The following is an 18,097-nucleotide window of genomic DNA, read 5'->3' as shown; positions in this document are numbered from 1 at the left end:
CTGGTTTACGTATTACCTAAGAGTTTTGTATCTATACACGTAAATGAAAATAGCCCACGGTTATTGTTTGTGTGCGTACTATCATTCTGTGTTGTTTTCCAGGTTATCACAGCTTTGTAGAATAAGCTGGGAAACTTTCATTATTCTCCATGGTCTGTAAAGTTTATATAAACTAGGAATTACATGCTCCTTGAAGATTTACAGTAGGCTCACCGCCCAGACAGTCTGGGCTTGTGCCTTTATTTTAAGGGTGTATCTTTGTTACCTCCCTTTTTCTTTCTTTCCTTCCTTCTTAAACATTTTTAAGTGTACAGCTCAGTAGTGTTAAGTATACTCACATTGTTGTGCAACAGATCTCTAGAACTTTTTCATCTTGCAAAACTAAAATTCTATATTCATTTAACAGCGACTCTCCATTTCCCCCTCACCCCCCCAGTTCCTGGCAACCACTATTCTGTTTCTATGAATTTAACTATTTAAAATTCCTCATTTAAGTGGAATCATACAGCATGTCTTTTTGTGACTAGCTATTTCACTTAGCATAATGTCCTCAAGGTTTATTCATGTTGTAGCTTGTGTCAAAATTTCCTTCTTTATTAAGGCTGAATAATATTCCATTGTAGGTATATACCACATTTTTTAATCCATTCATCCATCAATGGACACTTGGATTGTTTCTGCCTTTTGGCTATTGTGAATAATGCTGCTATAAACATGGGTGTGCAAATACCTCTTTGAGATCCTACTTTCTTTTGGATATATACCCAGAAGTGGGATTGCTGGATCATATGGTAATTCTATCTTTAATTTTTTGAGGAACCGCCATACTGTTTTCCATAGCAGCTGCACCATTTTACAGTCCCACCAGCAGTGCACAGGGCTCCAGTTTTTGTATATCCTCACTAACACTTGCTATTTTCTGCTTGATAATAGCCATTCTAATGGGCAAGGGGTAATATCTCATTGTGGTTTTGATTTGCAGTTACCTAATGGTTAGTGATGTTGAGTATTTTTTCATATGCTTGTTGGCCATTTGTATATCATCTTTGGAGAAATGTTTCTTCATGTCCTTTACCCATTTTTTAATAGGGTTGTGTTTTTTCTTCTTGAGTTGTAGTTCTTTATATATATATATATTTTTTTTTAAAGATTTTTTTTGATGTGCACCATTTTTAAAGTCTTTATTGAATTTGTTACAACATTGCTTCTGTTTTATGCTTTGGTTTTTCTGGCCAAGAGGCAGGTGGGATCTTAGCTCCCCGACCAGGGATGGAACCCGCAGCCCCTGCATTGGAAGGCAAAGTCTTAACCACTGGACCGCCAGGGAAGTCCCATGTATCTTGGATATTAACCCCTTATCAGATACATGGCTTGCAAATATTTTCTCCCATCCTGTAGGTTGCTTTTTCACTCTGCTGATTGTTCCCTTTGATGCAGGCATTTTAAAGTTTGATACAGTCCCATTTAACTACTTTTGCTTTTGTTGCATGTACTTATGGCATTACATGCAAGGAATCATTGCCAAATCCAATGTCATGAAGCTTTTCCCATGTTTTCTTCTAGGAGTTTTATAGTTTTAGGTCTTGCATTTAGGTCTTTAATCCATGTTGAGTTAATTTTTGTACATGCTGTAAGGTAAGGTCCAACTTCATTATTTAGCATGAGGATATCATGTTTTCCCAGCACCATTTGTTGAAAAGACTGTTCTTTCCTCTATTGAACGTTCTTGGCACTCGTGTTGAATTTGACCATATACGTGAGGGTTTATTTCTGCACTCTCTCTTCTATTCTGTTGGTTTATATGTTTGTCTTTATGCTAGTCCCACACTGTTTCTGTTTGTTTTGTCTTGTTTTGATTTTTTAAGAGATAATTGACATATTAGTTTCAGGTGTACAACATAATGATATGGTATTTGTATGTATTGCAAAATGATCACCACAATAATTCTAGTTAACATCCAAACACTGTTTTTTGATTGCTGTAGCTTTATAAAAAGTTTTGAAATCAGGACATGTGAGACCTTCCTTCAACTTTGTTCTTTTGACTACCTTAATTTCTTTTATGATTATTGGTCTGTTCAAGTTTTCTACTCTTCTTGAATCAATTCTTTTTTTTATTGAAGTATAGTTGATTTACAATATTGTGTTAGTTAGCAAAGTGATTCAGATATATATATATGTATATATATACACACACATATACACATATACATACATATATATTTCAGATTCTTTCCCATTATAGGTTATTACAAGATACTGTTTCCTGTGCTATACAGTAAATCCTTATTGCTTATCTATTTTATGCATAGTACTTTGTATCTGTTAATCCCATATTCCTAATTTATCCCTCCCCTGCTCCCTTTCCCCTTTGGTAACCATAAGTTTGTTTCCTATGTCTGTTTTGTATCTCAATTCATTTGCATTATGTTTTAGATTCTACATATAAGTGGTATCATATAATATTTGTCTTTCTCTTGAATCAATTCTTGAACTTTATATTGCCCTAGAGAATTATCCATTTCATTTGATTTTTAATTTACAGGTAGACTTTTAATATAAATGGTCTCCTATAATTAAAAAAATAATTTTATATCTGATTACTGTTTGCATTTTCCATCTTTTTTCATAACTCAAATTTGCCAAAAGCATGTCTAATTCATTCTTGTTTTTAACTGACTCTGTTCTTTTATGTGGGGTTTATTATTAATTCCTTCCACTTATTTTTTTGGTAATTATTTTATTTTACTAAATTATTAAATTATCTTCAGACTTTTTTGCTAAGCATTTTCTCTGAATAGGCTTTGGCTCGAGTCCCCCAGGTTTTGCATAGCACTCTCACTGTAATTAATTTTGAAGTTAGCCCAAATAGTTTATTCCAGATTAGATTAGGTCTTTTACCTAGGAGTTATTAAAAATGAACAGTATTTCAAAGATTCCTAAGATATATTTCTAGTAATAGATATATTTCTAAGATATACTTTCAGCCTCCTTTTTAAATTCTATTCAGTGAATCCTACTGCATTCCATTCAATGAATGTGCCCTGTATGATTTCAGAACTGAGCTTCAAAGAAGTAGGGGCAGGGAGGGCTCCCAAACATCCCTCCTCTCCTCTGGGTGACCCACATGCTTTCCTCCTAACCTTTGGTGTAAGATGGTTCCACCAGATGTTGAGACCCCTTGACTTTTCAAGGCTCCTTCTCATGAAAGGCCTGGGTGAGACTGAGGCGAGAGATGGGAGTTGGCAGTTGTAATGGGAATTCTTTAGCTCTGTAACTCACAGAGCTAACTTCACCCTCCCTCCAGTTTCTCCCTACTTCTGATGCTTTGCCCATCATGTAGGTGGATCCTTTCCAGCACTGCACTTGTCACTCCCTGCTCAAGAATTTATGACGATTTCCTATTGTTAACCACAGCATTGCTTCAAGGACCTCATTCTTTGAGGTGCTCATCAAATACAACTGTAAGAAAACATGGTAGCTGATGCCACAGCCTCAACCCCAACCTCCCAGGCCCTCCTACTCATCCTAGTGTAAGTCTATTCACCTCTCCTTCCCCTTACCAGCCCAAGGCACTGCATCCAGTGCTGTGCTTTTCACCAGTATTTATCTTTGAAATCTTGATTTCCGTCTAGATTTAAAGCTACTGAGATAGAAACTAATTTTTTCTCAGGCTTACTCTCTTTCCAAACAATAAATGGGACATGTTTTCTCAGCATGATCTTACTTGATCATGGAATAGATCCATGGTGGTGTATTCTTCTCCACTGTTTACCATTCTTTCCATAAGCCCTGTCTGGCCGTGACCTAGGTTCTGGATACACAATAAAGACCTGGTCCTGAACTTGAAGGGAATCTCCTACTCAACTGCACGGGCACCAGCACTGCTCCTAAAATGTCTGCTGAGGTGGGAAAAATCACAATCTTCTCAAGCAGCCCTTGTCTTGCCTAGGAAGTCAGACAGCCATGTCCATGAGGAGTTATCGGGCAGACTCAGGCTGAATTCTGTGAGTGGTATCAGGAGTTGGGTGAGACCCTCTGGGTTTCTGATTTCTAAATACCTACTCTGAGGAGACTTCAGCTTGTCTTAACATTGTTGTGCAGGCAGATGCCAGAGGGATTGATTTAGAAGGCCAACAGGCATTATCTGTCTCAATTAAATGCTTCCCTTGCTATAATAAGCCAAGTTGGCAGAAATTACTGAGGAGTGTTACTGTGGCTTCAAGTCACATCAGTCGGATGGACCCATACAGAACGCTTTTCCTCACTTGGCTATCACTAGAGCTCACCTCTCAAAGCAAGCAGATACCCATAAAATATCCAAGGCGACTCTTTAATCTTACACTCAGCAAAACATCAATATAGGGCTTCCCTGGTGGCGCAGTGGTTGAGAATCTGCCTGCCAATGCAGGGGACACGGGTTTGAGCCCTGGTCCAGGAAGATCCCACATGCCGCGGAGCAACTAAGCCTGTGCACCACAACTACTGAGCCTGCGCTCTAGAGCCCGTGAGCCACAACTACTGAGCCTGCGCTCTAGAGCCTTCAAGCCACAGCTACTGAAGCCCGCGCACCTAGAGCCCGTGCTGCGCAACAAGAAAAGCCACCGCAGTGAGAGGCCTGCGCATGGCAATGAAGAGTAGCCCCCGCTCGCTGCAACTAGAGAAAGCCCGCATGCAGCAACGAAGACACAACACAGCCAAAAATTAATAAGTAAAATAAATAAAATAAAAAAAGAAATCAATATATTGGCAGACCACTCTTTTTACTGAAGCATAATCCCAGAACCAAGGGCTCCCAAACTACTCAGTGAAAATGATGCAAGGGATGGCTGTGAGGAATGGCAGAGACCAAAAACCTCAGTGGCTTCTGAGCCTGTAATATGCTTTCCTAGGTGTGTGTGTTTGTGAGAGATTTTCCCACCACATTGCCTTTGATTTCCTCGCGTTGCCTCCATCCTGGCAGCCATACACATCAGGGCAAAGCTACTGTTACCTATATTAGTACCAAGAAAAAAAGACTAACTGTACAAAGAAAAAGAATTAAAATGCTGTAAAGTTCCTTACTCATATCTTCAGTAGTTTTCCTACTTAGTGATTTACCTGCAGCTTGAATCGAGAGCTCATTTGCAGAAACATGAGCTCCAAGCCAAATGTTTTGAGGCTGTATGTAGGCAAATTAAAAACAAAAAACCCCTTTTCAAAAGTTAACTGTAACAGGAGGCACTGAGTACTCACTGCCCCTGCATGTCACACATATTTTCATTTAATCCTCACAATTTCTTCCCTTGCCTACACATGAGGAAATTAAAGCTTAAAAGATGAAAGTGCTTGCCTAACAATGTAAAACTAAAGGAACCTGGGCAGTCTAGTTCCAGAATCCAAACTGAACCATTACATGCTAATGCCCAGGAAAATTTGAATCTTAAGGTAGCCAATTTCTTTCTTAAACTATCAAATAGAGTACAGAGCTATTTCATTTAAATTCCTGGTAAATATTTAGAAAAGAAAGTTGTATGACTGGAACATAAACAAGAAATTATCTACAGGATGTGGAGGTAATAAAGTTCAACAAATATTCAACTTAATTTTGAGCTTCCCACAGGATCCATCCTGTAGTTGTAAGGTTCTTAGCATCAAAAGTACTCTCAGATCTGAGGTTCTGTGGGAAGTCAGGATATTATTCCTACTGTGCAGATAGATAACTTAAAGGCCTAAAGGGTTACCACACAGACCACACGCCTCAGGGCCCAACCTAGGCCTGACCCACTCCTTTTCCCTCAGCAGTGCCTTCCAGAGGCCCACTGCAGCCTCTTCCAAGTGGGCACTATTCCTTCTCACCTCTGTCTAGAGATGAATTTACTAAATGTCTGTAGCATCCAAATTCCATCACATATGTTAATCCAGTCCTTTCAAGTTAGATGGGTAAGGCAGACACTGAATGCTGCTCCTCAGGGCTTCCTCTGCCTTCCTCCCCTACTTGCCCACCCCCTTCTGAGAAACCACTGTCATTAGGGCAAATATTATAGAACACTACCCAGGTCACTTGAGGAAACTACTTTTTTGAAGTTGATAAGCTAGGGTGGGAGGATATGACATTTATTTCCTTTATAGGATCCTTAATTTCATCACTGCAAGTGGCACAAGTAAACAACTCCAGAGGGACTTTCAGTTTGTAATAGAAGGAAACCAGGATAAAATTAAAATGGAGGATAAACAATGTGTATGATGAAAACTCCTTTTCCCATTTAGTTTTATAAGATCACCATTTTGGATTCCACTGAATTATCTGTATAGATTTAAAAAAATTAGCTATAGAAGGGACAGGAAAATGGAAACAGTATTAGCAGCGGTTGAGAATTAGGTTCTAGGTATCTTTTTATATATATTCTCAATTCTTAAAACCATGGATTTAAAAATAGTTCCATCTCATAGTAAAGATGAAGGCTCTGAGGCTAACACACCCAAGTTCACAAGGTTTGTAAACAGTGAGGTTAACTTTAAATCCGTGCCTGAACCCAAACTGTACTTAGTCTCCTGAAGTGCATGTGGAAAGGAAACAAACACGTGTGGGTAAAGATATGTGATTTAATTTGATCCTCAAAAACCATCATTTTATCAGTATCATTTTATCAGTAAGGAAACAGGCTTAAAGTTTCATCATATGAGGTGTGTAATCACGCTATGTAATTAGATTATGAATATTAAAAGACAGAATTAATACCATCAGTGTAATCATCAGTGGCCCTAGACTAGCATCCATGTGATAAAGATATTTTTGTTTTCCTTCAATCAGAGTAAATCTGAATGGTCAATGGAACTGTAATTGAGGTACAGAGGGGTATTTTATCTAGAGAAAAACACAAGACCAGATTTATTTCATACAATGTTATTCACACATTTTTCATTTTCTAATTTATACATAATATACAAAGAAGTGAAGATAACATTATTTCATATGAACCAATAAGAGCCAGGACTTAAGACAAACTGGTCCAGAAACAATCCATATCAAGACACCCAAGAGCAAAGCCTAAGTGGTTCTGCCTAATTAAGTTTATTCTGAAATGTCATTTTCAGATTATACCAAAACTCCACGCCAATTTATTAAAAGGTGGAATTAGAGAGGTGGGCACCAAAAATATCAGACCGCAAAATTTCTAGAAAATACAATAAACCCTAAAATACTGGGAAGATTGGTTGTCAACACTGGGATACATGGGAACATCAGGAACCCAAGACAACTGTTCAGTTTCCCAATGTGCCATTCTCTAGGACCTTCTAAATTTGCAGAAATAATTTGCCTGTGTGAACAGAAGATAAGGATAAAGGAAAACCGGGAATTCAACTGTGCAAATCCAGGAAAGTCACCACCAATCTGCAACAAGGACAACTTTGATCCTGAAACCATGAGCTGATACTGGGAACAAAAGTTCAACACAGGTCCAAGACATTCTGAGGCTGGCAAAACAAAGTGGGGAAGAGTGGCAGAGAGCAGTTCTGTATGGAGGGAAAAAAGCTCTGTTACTGTGCCTGGGACATGCTGATGAACTAGTGTGACTATGAGAAGGGACCGTGACACTGACAAGTGGTTAAATTTTATGGCCTCAACACGAAATGTTGGGTTATTAGAAAACTAGAATAACTCAACGTCAAACATGAAAAAGTATGCCTGGCACCCCAAACTTCATGCCGTTATTCTTAGGTTCATGATATGAACAGCTATGTGAAAAAACCTTTATATTCAATATTGTGCTCAGAAGATTGCTTTTCTTCTGCAGACTTCTAATAAAAAAATCCCTTACATGTTCAATTGAAAGAGACAGCATGGTTCATTAGTTTTTAGCTTTAAACGTAAGTGGGTCAACATAAAAGTTTTATACAAAATACTGACTTCAACAAAATACAAAGCACTTTCTTTATCTTTCAGAAACTGAATATACAAAGCAAGTTTTTTTTTCCAAAATATTTTCATAGGCAAAGGATTAAAAACGATTTTAATTATACACATATGGTCACAATTTTGCCTTAAAAAGATTGTTGGGAAATGTACATAAGGCCGCTTGTAAATGTACATCATGTTACTGTTATGTCTTATGTCCAGAGAAAAAATGTTATCATACAGATTTGCTATTACTTGGGAGTAGGCTATTCAAAAATACAGTACTCTTCTGTACAAAGAAAAAAGTCACATCACATTTAATAAGATGGAAAAAGCATTGGCCTCCATGGTAACCAAATATCTCAGTCCAATACTTTCTATTATGCACAATACCCTGACTTCTTGAAAGTGATCCAAATCCTAGCATGTCCATATTAACAGAGTCAACAACTATGTTATAAAACAAAATGTTTTTCACAATAATAAAAAGAAAGCTGGTTCATACTTCTGAAACCATATAAAGATAAAAAATTTTTAAAAAATCACTCTTGATTTGGAGAAATAAATTTACATTATACAACACTATATGCCAGGTCAGAGGGCAGGGACATAAATGTACACTAAAATGCAAATGTTTCCCAAAGAGATAAAACAAATTCCATTTACAGCATTAAGGTTTACAAATGTACACCTGTACAACCAAAGAAAACATCATTACTAAATTAGCAAGGCTTTTTATAATAAACATTGAAACAAGATTTGCTTTCAAAGTGTAAACTTACATCTATTACTACACACACACAATGCATATATTTATAGGAAGCAAAAAAACCTATCTGAATATGTAATCATGCTTAAATGTTGAGCTATCAAATTCACTTTTCAGTGGCCCCTTTTCACCTCTATCTTGTTCCTACTTTCTGAATCTACTATGAAAAAGCAAAATAAATCTCAACACTTTTTCAACATGTCCTTGTAATTCTATAAGCAAAACAATATACAAATCTCCACTCTTTCTCATTGCAAACCAAACTGAAAAGTTAAAATGGAACTTAACTTTTCGTTTAGCGTACTTAACTGGATGGAAGTGTCACCATGATTTTGTTTTTTCTACCTCTTACAACAATTACATATGTAAGTATATACAATACTTCTGTACATTGCCAGAGACATTTTGGGGCAGTATTTGTATTAAAACCACATCTACTGTAAATAATGTAAGTTCATTTTAAATCATTTAATTCTTGTCTTACTTGCCGAGTTTTTATTTGCATGATAGTTTGTGAATTACCAAAATACAACTTAACTTTCTTTTAAAAATATTAATAATATTTATGCAGTTGACTGTTAATCTGTTATAAAAGGCTTCACACAAAGGACAAAAAAAAAAAAACCCATAAGGACTATATTTCTATATACATTTCTATAAACCTGTTGTGCTATGGGGTCCGTAGACCTACCAGACTGCAAGCCAGTTTATTAAAAGAATACTGTACTTTTTCCTTTAAAAACTATTTTTGTGACTTTACAAGGTAAAAATTTACAAAATATGTGACAGCATTTTTTGATACAGTTACATCATATACAGCCATTCTGTGCTTTGCCAGCAATCCAATCTGATAGGTCTCCACTCAGGGCTGAATATAATTTATAATTCACCACCCCCCACCCCCAAATATACACAAGAACCTTAAAAATTTACAAATGGATGAATAAAGTCAATAAATAGTTTCACTTTAAAAAAAATTTGAAGATTCATAGTTGAGTTGTGTTTTGATAATTCACAAAAGAAACGTTCCTCTCACATGGTTACATCATCTTCTCTTTTTCCTTTACAGCATTCCATTTGGTGGTCCTCCAATAGGCCCTAGATCTGGGCTATTTTTCAAATAATATTTTTCCAACTTGGCCAGTATATGCTTCCCATATGTGTATTTGCGCAAAGTAGTAATGTGAGGTCGAATCTGAAAAATAAATGATCTGCTTAGGAAATCTAAGTTATTTTAGTTTCTGATTCCTTAAAAAAGTGCCCCCAAATTTGGGTGATTTGGAAGAATACTTGAAATTTTAAAATTCAAATCCAAAGAAAGTTGTTTGCAAAAGCAGTTCTGTTCCACTCAATCTCTCCCAACTTCGACTCTCAAAATTGTTCAGTGAATAAACAAACCACTATTCCTATAAACTACTACACATGCAAACAGGAGAGGGGCTCCAAACATAGCAGAGAAGTATCACTAATGAGCTATTATATTCTAAGGTTTACGAGGGCAAAATTCTATAACTCTAAGCAACTGGACAAAAATTCAATACAAAATGGAGCAAAAGACATGAACAAGCAATCAGACGTGTGATAGTTAATACATTTAACACGTTCAGTATCTCCTTAATTGTTTTAAAAATGCAAATGAGAAGAATCATATCATTATCTTTCCATCCAGACTGGCAAAGATTTTATAAATAATAACTGGTATTGATGAGATAACAGTAAAACAGGCACTCTTCTCAAATACTAGATAGATCTGCAAACTTGTACAAGATTTCTGGAGAGCTACTTGGCAGAAATCTACTAAAATGTAACATGTTCACATACTCTGTGCCAGCAATTCCACATCTAGGGATTTACCTTACAAAAACACTTAATTATGCAAAGTTGTTTATATAAACACTGCTAAGAAGTTATTAAATAATCAAAATGCCCTAAATATGATATTGATTAAATAATGTAGGTGTTAAAAATGACTGAAAAAAATGTTATAGTTATATATTCTTCAGCAGAAATACTAAATTTTTAAAAACACAGAAAATCAAGAGGGCAAAAATACTACCAGTGTTCTTTTTAACAGTAAGTTTTCCTGTGGAAATTAATGATTTCTTAAAGAATCATTTGATTCTAGCAGGACAGAGAGAGAAAACAGCTTAATTGATTAAAAAAAAATCAAACCCATATAAATTTTCTCTTTAAGAAAATTTACTAGGTTAGTGAGAAAATCTAATCAGATTTTAAAATCAATGTTCAGCCAATGTATTATGGCAAATCAAATATACCTAAATAAGACGGTGAAGGGAAAAACAATGCTAACTAACGGTAGGTAAATAGATGAGAAATGAATGTGATTTTACTGAGTTGATTACCTTAAGAATTTAATAAAGGGGTATTCCATACCTACATCTGCCAACGGTTTCCCACTGATTTTAAATGTTTTTCTGGACTTGAGGATATGGGGAGGGGGCAGGGTGAGCTGTGACAAAGCGAGAGAGAGGCATGGACATATATACACTACCAAACGTAAAATAGATAGCTAGTGAGAAGCAGCCGCATAGCACAGGGAGATCAGCTCGGTGCTTTGTGACCCCCTAGAGGGGTGGGATAGGGAGGGTGGGAGGGAGGGAGACGCAAGAGGGAAGAGATATGGGATCATATGTATATGTATAACTGATTCAGTTTGTTATAAAGCAAAAACTAACACACCATTGTAAAGCAATTATACCCCAATAAAGATGTAAAAAAAAAAAAAATTTTTTTTCTGCAGTTGTAACAATTCTGAGGAAATTAAAGCCTAGGGAAGTTAAATGAGTAGCCTGAAGTCACACAAATTGAATCATCTATTTTAAGTGCTACAAACTGTATTACCTTGTGCATGATTATCTTTCTCTGAGCAGGTTCAGCCATATCAATCATCTTCTGAACTACATAGTTGGCATACTGGTCCTTCATCATGGTGTATAAGGCACTGTGAGGACCATCATTCTGGCAGCAAACTTCATCAATCAGTAATGCTCTCTCAGCACGGGAGGCATGAGTAACACACTTTTCTACTACATTGCTAAAAATTTAAAGGACATACACAAAAAGTTATTTTGTTATATTTAATAGAAAAATTTCCTTGGTTTTTGAAAGTACCTGCTCAACACACTGGAAGACAGAAGAGTCCAAATAGGATTCTCTTGTAATTCTCTTACAGTTACTTTCAAAACAGAAATTAATATCATAGAAGAACCCATATTGGATATCTGTAAGTTTAATTACAGGCCTCAAAATTATAATTAAATAATAAATAAAACTGTAATTCAAGGGGGGGGAGTAGATCATTAATAAGGTCTAAGGCTTTCATGAACATGCACTAAATAAATTAGATTTGCATTTATTTACACATCTTGGGGAGAAATAATTTTCCAAATACAGATTTCAAAAATGGAATATATGAGGGCAAACCAATTTGTCGTGTAAATTCTATAAGAACAAAAGCAACATTCTATTATGTACCTTTTGCCTCTACTAAAAAAGACTATATTCCAACGCTATATTCTATATGCATTTCTGTGCTTACTAATAAAAGCCAGAGAGTTGAAAGACTTGACCCCTGGAATTAGAAAATAATGCAATACCTGGCAAATTTGTGTTGACTCAGGGCTAAGACCTTTCCTCTGATTTCAGAAACAATTTTGCTCTTGTCTTCAGGTCGACCATGTTCCAGTACATGCTGAATAACATAATTGCCATACTGATCCTAAGTGCAGATATTAAAAAATTACTTTCCTTAAGAATAATGGTAATTCTTTAAAAAGATATTCATCAATTTTCTAAAAATCCAACAGTACAATCAGGAGAATACCACAGGTTTTGTCTCACTGAGTCTTTCTATAATGTGTTAACAATAAATTATATTTCCTTTTTAAAAAATCAGAATATTTTCAAAAATATATAAACATTTCAAAATATTAGGGAGTTTATACCTGTACCAACTGCTCTGTATGTTGGTGAAGTTCTTCTAAGATAGGTAAGGTCTGTTCTGCAGTGCAGTGCTCTAGGATGCGCTGGATTACTCTGCAGCCATAAGGATGAGTTGAAAGTACAAACACCTTAAAACAATTAGAAGAAATAAATTTCCATTTTGTGACATTTTTGGAAGGACAGGTTTTTGATAACATGCTGAATTAATTTAAAATAGAATGGGGAATTCACATTTATTGATAATATGCCAACTGTCATGTGACAAAGGCTGGGAAGCAGGGTACTGAATTTAGGAGCTAATGGACATCCTTTTTGTTTGTTTTTATACTGATTTTTAAAAAACTTTTTGTTTTATATTGGAGTATAGCCGATTAACAATGTTGTAATACTTTCAGGTACACAGCAAAGCGATTCAGCCATACATATACATGTATCCATTCTCCCCCAAACTCCCCTCCTATCCACGCTGCCACATAACATTAAGCAGAGTTCCCTGCGTTATACAGTAGGTCCTCGTTGGTTATCCATTTGATATACAGCAGTGTGTACATGTCAATCCCACGCTCCCTAACTATCCCTTGCCCCACTGCCGGTAACCATAAGTTCACTAACGGATATTTTGATCAAAAGGAACCTAATCAGAAGATGGAAGGCATGTAATAATGACAAGGAATGGATTGTGCAGTAGGGGTAGTGCATGTTGTAATTAGAAGCTATTAATTATTATGTTATTAATTACTAACTGATATTTATTTTGCCTTTTATTATACAGTCCTAAGTCTTCTTCCCTCCTCTCCCTCTCCCAGAAAATTTGGAAAACACGGTTGGGTTTACAATTCTAACAGTAGTTGTCTTTCTTTACTTCTTAGAGTAATATTAATTAAACTCATATTTCTACATTTTTCAGCTGCAAAAAATGAAGCTATCTATTGACTCACTCTATAAAAGAGGCAGAAATTAATGCACATTCAGTATTTATCTCCTATTTTTGTATGAAAGTACTGGGTATTATCTTTTGATTTATAAAAAACATGTCAATTAACACTCAAATTCTAACTAATTAGAAGCCCAAAATCAATCTTACTTGTCCTTTGAAAGCATCAATGATGAACTGTAGTGACTGTGGTTGAACACATTCAATACATTTTTGTACAACATGGTTTCCATTTTGATCTTTCACACATTTCAGTACATGACCATCTAGCTCCTTTACCATTTCACTCTGCAAGAGAAGACATTTAAATTACCTCACCAAACAGCATAGAAGAATTTTACATAAAAGTACTGAGATAGGAACAAAAGTATACTCAAAAATTTGTTTGCAATTTTTTATACGTCAAAGTTTAAAATTCCCACCCCATCCCCCAAAGTGTAATAAGCAGAAGCCACTGAAGGTGAGAATTACTAAAACATTTTACTGGATTATAATGTAAATGATACCTGCTGATTAGTGGTACTCAATTTGCTATATACTACTATCTTCACTGTGTACACCTTCCACTTATCTTTCTCAGCTGACAACTAAGATAATGATTTTAGAATTCTACGTTTTTTTATCCACTTAGCATGCCCCTTCCCCCAAATAATAATTATTATTATCATTTTTTGGCTGTGCCGCACAGCATGCGGGATCTTAGTTCCCCGACCAGGGATTGAACCTGTGCCCCCTGCAGTGGAAGCGAGAAGTCCTAACTACTGGACTGCCAGGGAATTCCCCCAAGTAATTATTTTTGATGGCTCCTTGAGTTTATCAAGTGACCGGAAAAGGGTAAGGAGCTGAGTGAGCACTGATGGGCTATGTGATTTTCACGTAATATCTCAATTATGAGAAGAAATTATTGTTGAGCACTTTTACTCTTCTTTTTAATAATCTTATAACAAAGAACTTGATTCAGGGAATTCCTTGGCAGTCGAGGCGTTAGGACTCTGAGCTTCCATTGCTGGGGCCTGTGTTTGATCCCTGGTCAGGGAAATAAGATCCCAGCTTGGTGTGGCCAAAAAACAAAATAAGAACCTGACTCAATATAACTTTCCTTTATCATTTGATACCTTCTTCAGGGACAGATTCTCAGGAGATTTTAGATTTTTGCTCATTTAATGGGCAAAAATGACACCTTTCAATTTTATATTTGATTACTAATAAGGTTAAACTTATTTACAGTAAGGTTTATTTACTAAGTGCATTTTCTTTTAACTAACAATCTTAATATTTTTCTCATAAGTTTGTAAGACTTCATTCAATAAACATCTTAATCCTTAGGGGAAAATATAGGTAGCCACACAATAACCTGCGTGCCTTTTTAGTGCCACAGGAAATAGTATTGTGAAGAAATGGAGTACACCTAATGTAAACATATTCACATTTTTTTTTTTGGCTGCGCCGTGCAGCATGCAGGGTTTTAGTTCCCTGACCAGGGATCGAACCCATGTCCTCCGCAGTGGAAGTGCAGAGCCCTAACCACTGGACCACTAGGGAATTCCCGGTATTCATATTTAAAATTTCTCTCACCCAGGGACTTCCCTGGTGGCACAGAGGTTAAGAATCCACCTGCCAATGCAGGGGACACGGGTTTGATCCCTGGTCCGGGAAGATCCCACATGCCATGGAGCAACTAAGCCTGTGCGCCACAACTATGGAGCCTGCGCTCTAGAGCCCACCAGACACAAATACGGAGCCCGCATGCTACGACTACTGAAGTCCACACGCTCCAGGGCCTGCATGCTGCAACTACCGAAGCCCGCACGCCTAAAGCCCGTGCTCGGCAACAAAGGAAGCCACTGCAATGAGAAGCCGCGCACCACAACAAAGAGTAGCACCTGCTTGCTGCAACTAGAGAAAGCCCACGTGCAGGAATGAAGACCCAACACAGCCAAAAAAAATCCCCAAAACTCTCTCACCCAAAAAACTCTCAACTGTATTCTGACATAACTTGAGGAATCCTTGAAGTCAAGATATCTCACAAATGTTAGTTATAAACTAAAAATATGGACTAAATTACAAAATCAAATGTACTTAAGAATCTAAACAGGAGGGAATTCCCTGGTGGTCCAGAGGTTAGGACCCTGCACTCTCACTGCCGAGGGCCTGGGTTCGATCCCTTGTCAAGGAACTAAAATCCCATAAGCCATGCAGAGCCGGGTGGGGGAAGAATCCAAAGAGGAAATGTAATACCATTAATCATCTGAAGCTTACTCCCAACGTTTTATATTTTCAAATATTAAAGACACGTAAAATATCGGGTTTTTTTTAAAAGAAAGAATTGGAAAATTTTACTCAAGCCAAACTTGAGGATTATAACCTGGGAGGGGCATCTCAGAAAGCTCTGAGAACTGTTCCCAAAATATCTTTAAAGTATCTATACCAGTCTGAGAGTTAAGAGCAGAGAAGTTCTAAGTACCAATACAGTCAAACTGTTAATCTAATCTCTCTCCATTATGACACATCTTCAATGACTCTAAAACTCAGGATTTCCTCAAGAGGAACAATGCTATTTTCTCACAGATGTTCACTGCTGTGATTAATGTATATACATAACACATACATATCCATCCATCCATCCATCCATCCATCCATCCATCCACATACATTATTGCCTTTAATTCTGGAATTTATCATATGAATGTAGGTTGAAAGTCAGAGCCAATCTCTTTCCAAACTTACTAATTACCAATACCTTTTAAGAAATAATTATTTTCTTTACTCTTACTACATTTCATTGTAATACATAAACCACTTATATACAGTATCTATGGGAGGTTATGAATTTCACTTTAAAAGTCTGTTTACCTCATGCGCAAACCATGCTAATTAATTAGTGATGCTACAGTTTCTTTAAAAAATCTAGTGGATAAGCAATTTTCCTCATCCCCTACTCTCCTTAATATCCTTGTCTATTTAAAATAATTTAAAAATTTATTTTTATTATTTACAAGAAAATTCCTAGGAGTACATAATTGGAATTGTACTAATCCCTTTTTTACTTAAAATACTTAGACCTTTCCATCCAAGAACATGGTATACTTCCCAATTAATTTATATGTGCTCTCTTTTCTCTTAAAGAACTGTAAATCTTGTTAAGAGGATGTTTGAGGCTACTTTTCCTGTTGAATGAAATTTTTAAAACTTTGTATACACTTTTTTTTTTTTTTTGGGCCACGTCGCGCGGCTTGTTGGATCTTAGTTCCCCAACAAGGAACTGAACCACTCCCTCAGCAGTGAAAGCGCGGAGTCCTAACCACTGGACCACCAGGGAATTCCCTGTATATACATTTTTAACTGGCATATAGGAATACAATTGGTTTTAAAATATTTATTCTTATGATAGAAGTTTAAGTGTAATCCAAATAAACACTGGGAATAGTAAAATGTATTCCTGATACTACAGAAAATCAAGTGAGTAGTGGTAGCAGAAACACCTACCATCTAGCACTCTGCTTGACATAGAGTAGGTACTCACTTTCACTTAGAAATGAAAAGATGAAGAAAATGAACAAAGGACAGATCAAAGATGTGTTGTGTAACTTTCAATTAATTACATACTGTTTGAGATACATTTTAAAAAATATTTTAGTCTGTGGAAATATTTAACATTTCACTCCAAGATTATTGTAAGATAAAAATTTAAAAATTGGATAAAATAATACAAAAATTTTGTCTTAACTTACAATTACCTGCTGGTCAGATGAAATAGACTCTAATGCTTTCTGAATAACACGGCAGCCATACATCTGCAATGCTAAGGGTAGAACATGACCACGAATACGAGTAGCCAGGGCTAATTTTTGATCCAAACTCCCAAACTGACAGAAAAAAAAAATTAATAAAAATGACTATAATATTACTTTGTTAAACTTGAATAACCCACTGTTTGCAGTCTATTTAATCTATTTATAAAATATCACATTTGGCAAGTATGTAGGGAGAAGGCATTTAGGTAAAAGCGAATTAAGAGAGACCCAGAGATGCTTGAAATAATATCACTTTTTAGAGGGTAAGTCATTTTATCTACTATTTCCTTTTTACTAACATATTAACCACCTGTTATTCTTTTAAAGTAAACATCTTCACTCTTCATTTCAAATAAACACCCCCACTGTCTTCTAATAAAATGAATTTCTGAGGCATACATTCAGACCAGATAATTCTCAACTATATTCTGACTGTGGAGAAAATCTGTTAAGTCAAGCTACAACATAGATGTTTAGTTATAAACTAAAAAATTTTCTGAATTACATAATAAATGACACCTAACAAATCCACATAAAGACTGTACTACTATTCATTAATTGCTTCACATAAGACTTACTCCTAATGCTTTATATTTTCAAATATATTTCAAATATTAATCAGGATTGGTATTAAACTTCTCATTTAATGTAAGACCATACACTTAAAAAATATATACCATAAAATATGACATTTTAACCATTTTTAATTCAGTGGCATTGACTATATTCTCACCATGTGCAATCACCACCACAATCTG

The 18,097-nt window shown here is 36.0% G+C and overlaps 1 protein-coding gene across 8 annotated transcripts in view; it reads right to left on the bottom strand.

Moving 5' to 3' along the window:
- Positions 1–6,571: 6,571 nt before the first annotated feature.
- PUM2 (pumilio RNA binding family member 2) overlaps positions 6,572–18,097 on the bottom strand; it is a 92,276-nt gene continuing 80,750 nt past the window's right edge. For 5 of the 8 annotated variants that reach the window (XM_060027048.1, XM_060027050.1, XM_060027052.1 and 2 more), the window contains 6 exons: positions 17,277–17,411; positions 13,696–13,833; positions 12,614–12,739; positions 12,266–12,387; positions 11,511–11,703; positions 6,572–9,843 (listed from right to left, as the gene is read on the bottom strand). In XM_060027048.1, coding sequence (XP_059883031.1) covers positions 9,712–9,843; positions 11,511–11,703; positions 12,266–12,387; positions 12,614–12,739; positions 13,696–13,833; positions 17,277–17,411 — 846 coding nt within the window. In that variant the 3' untranslated portion in view covers positions 6,572–9,711. The remainder of the gene's footprint in view (positions 9,844–11,510; positions 11,704–12,265; positions 12,388–12,613; positions 12,740–13,695; positions 13,834–17,276; positions 17,412–18,097) is intronic. The other 3 variants (XM_060027049.1, XM_060027051.1, XM_060027055.1) reach the window with 1 other exon arrangement.

The sequence above is a fragment of the Delphinus delphis genome, chromosome 12 (genome assembly GCF_949987515.2).
Source record: "Delphinus delphis chromosome 12, mDelDel1.2, whole genome shotgun sequence".
Taxonomy (NCBI): Eukaryota; Metazoa; Chordata; class Mammalia; order Artiodactyla; family Delphinidae; genus Delphinus; species Delphinus delphis.
The sequence above is the reverse complement of the archived record's forward strand: the minus strand, read 5'-3'. Positions and strand labels throughout refer to the sequence as shown.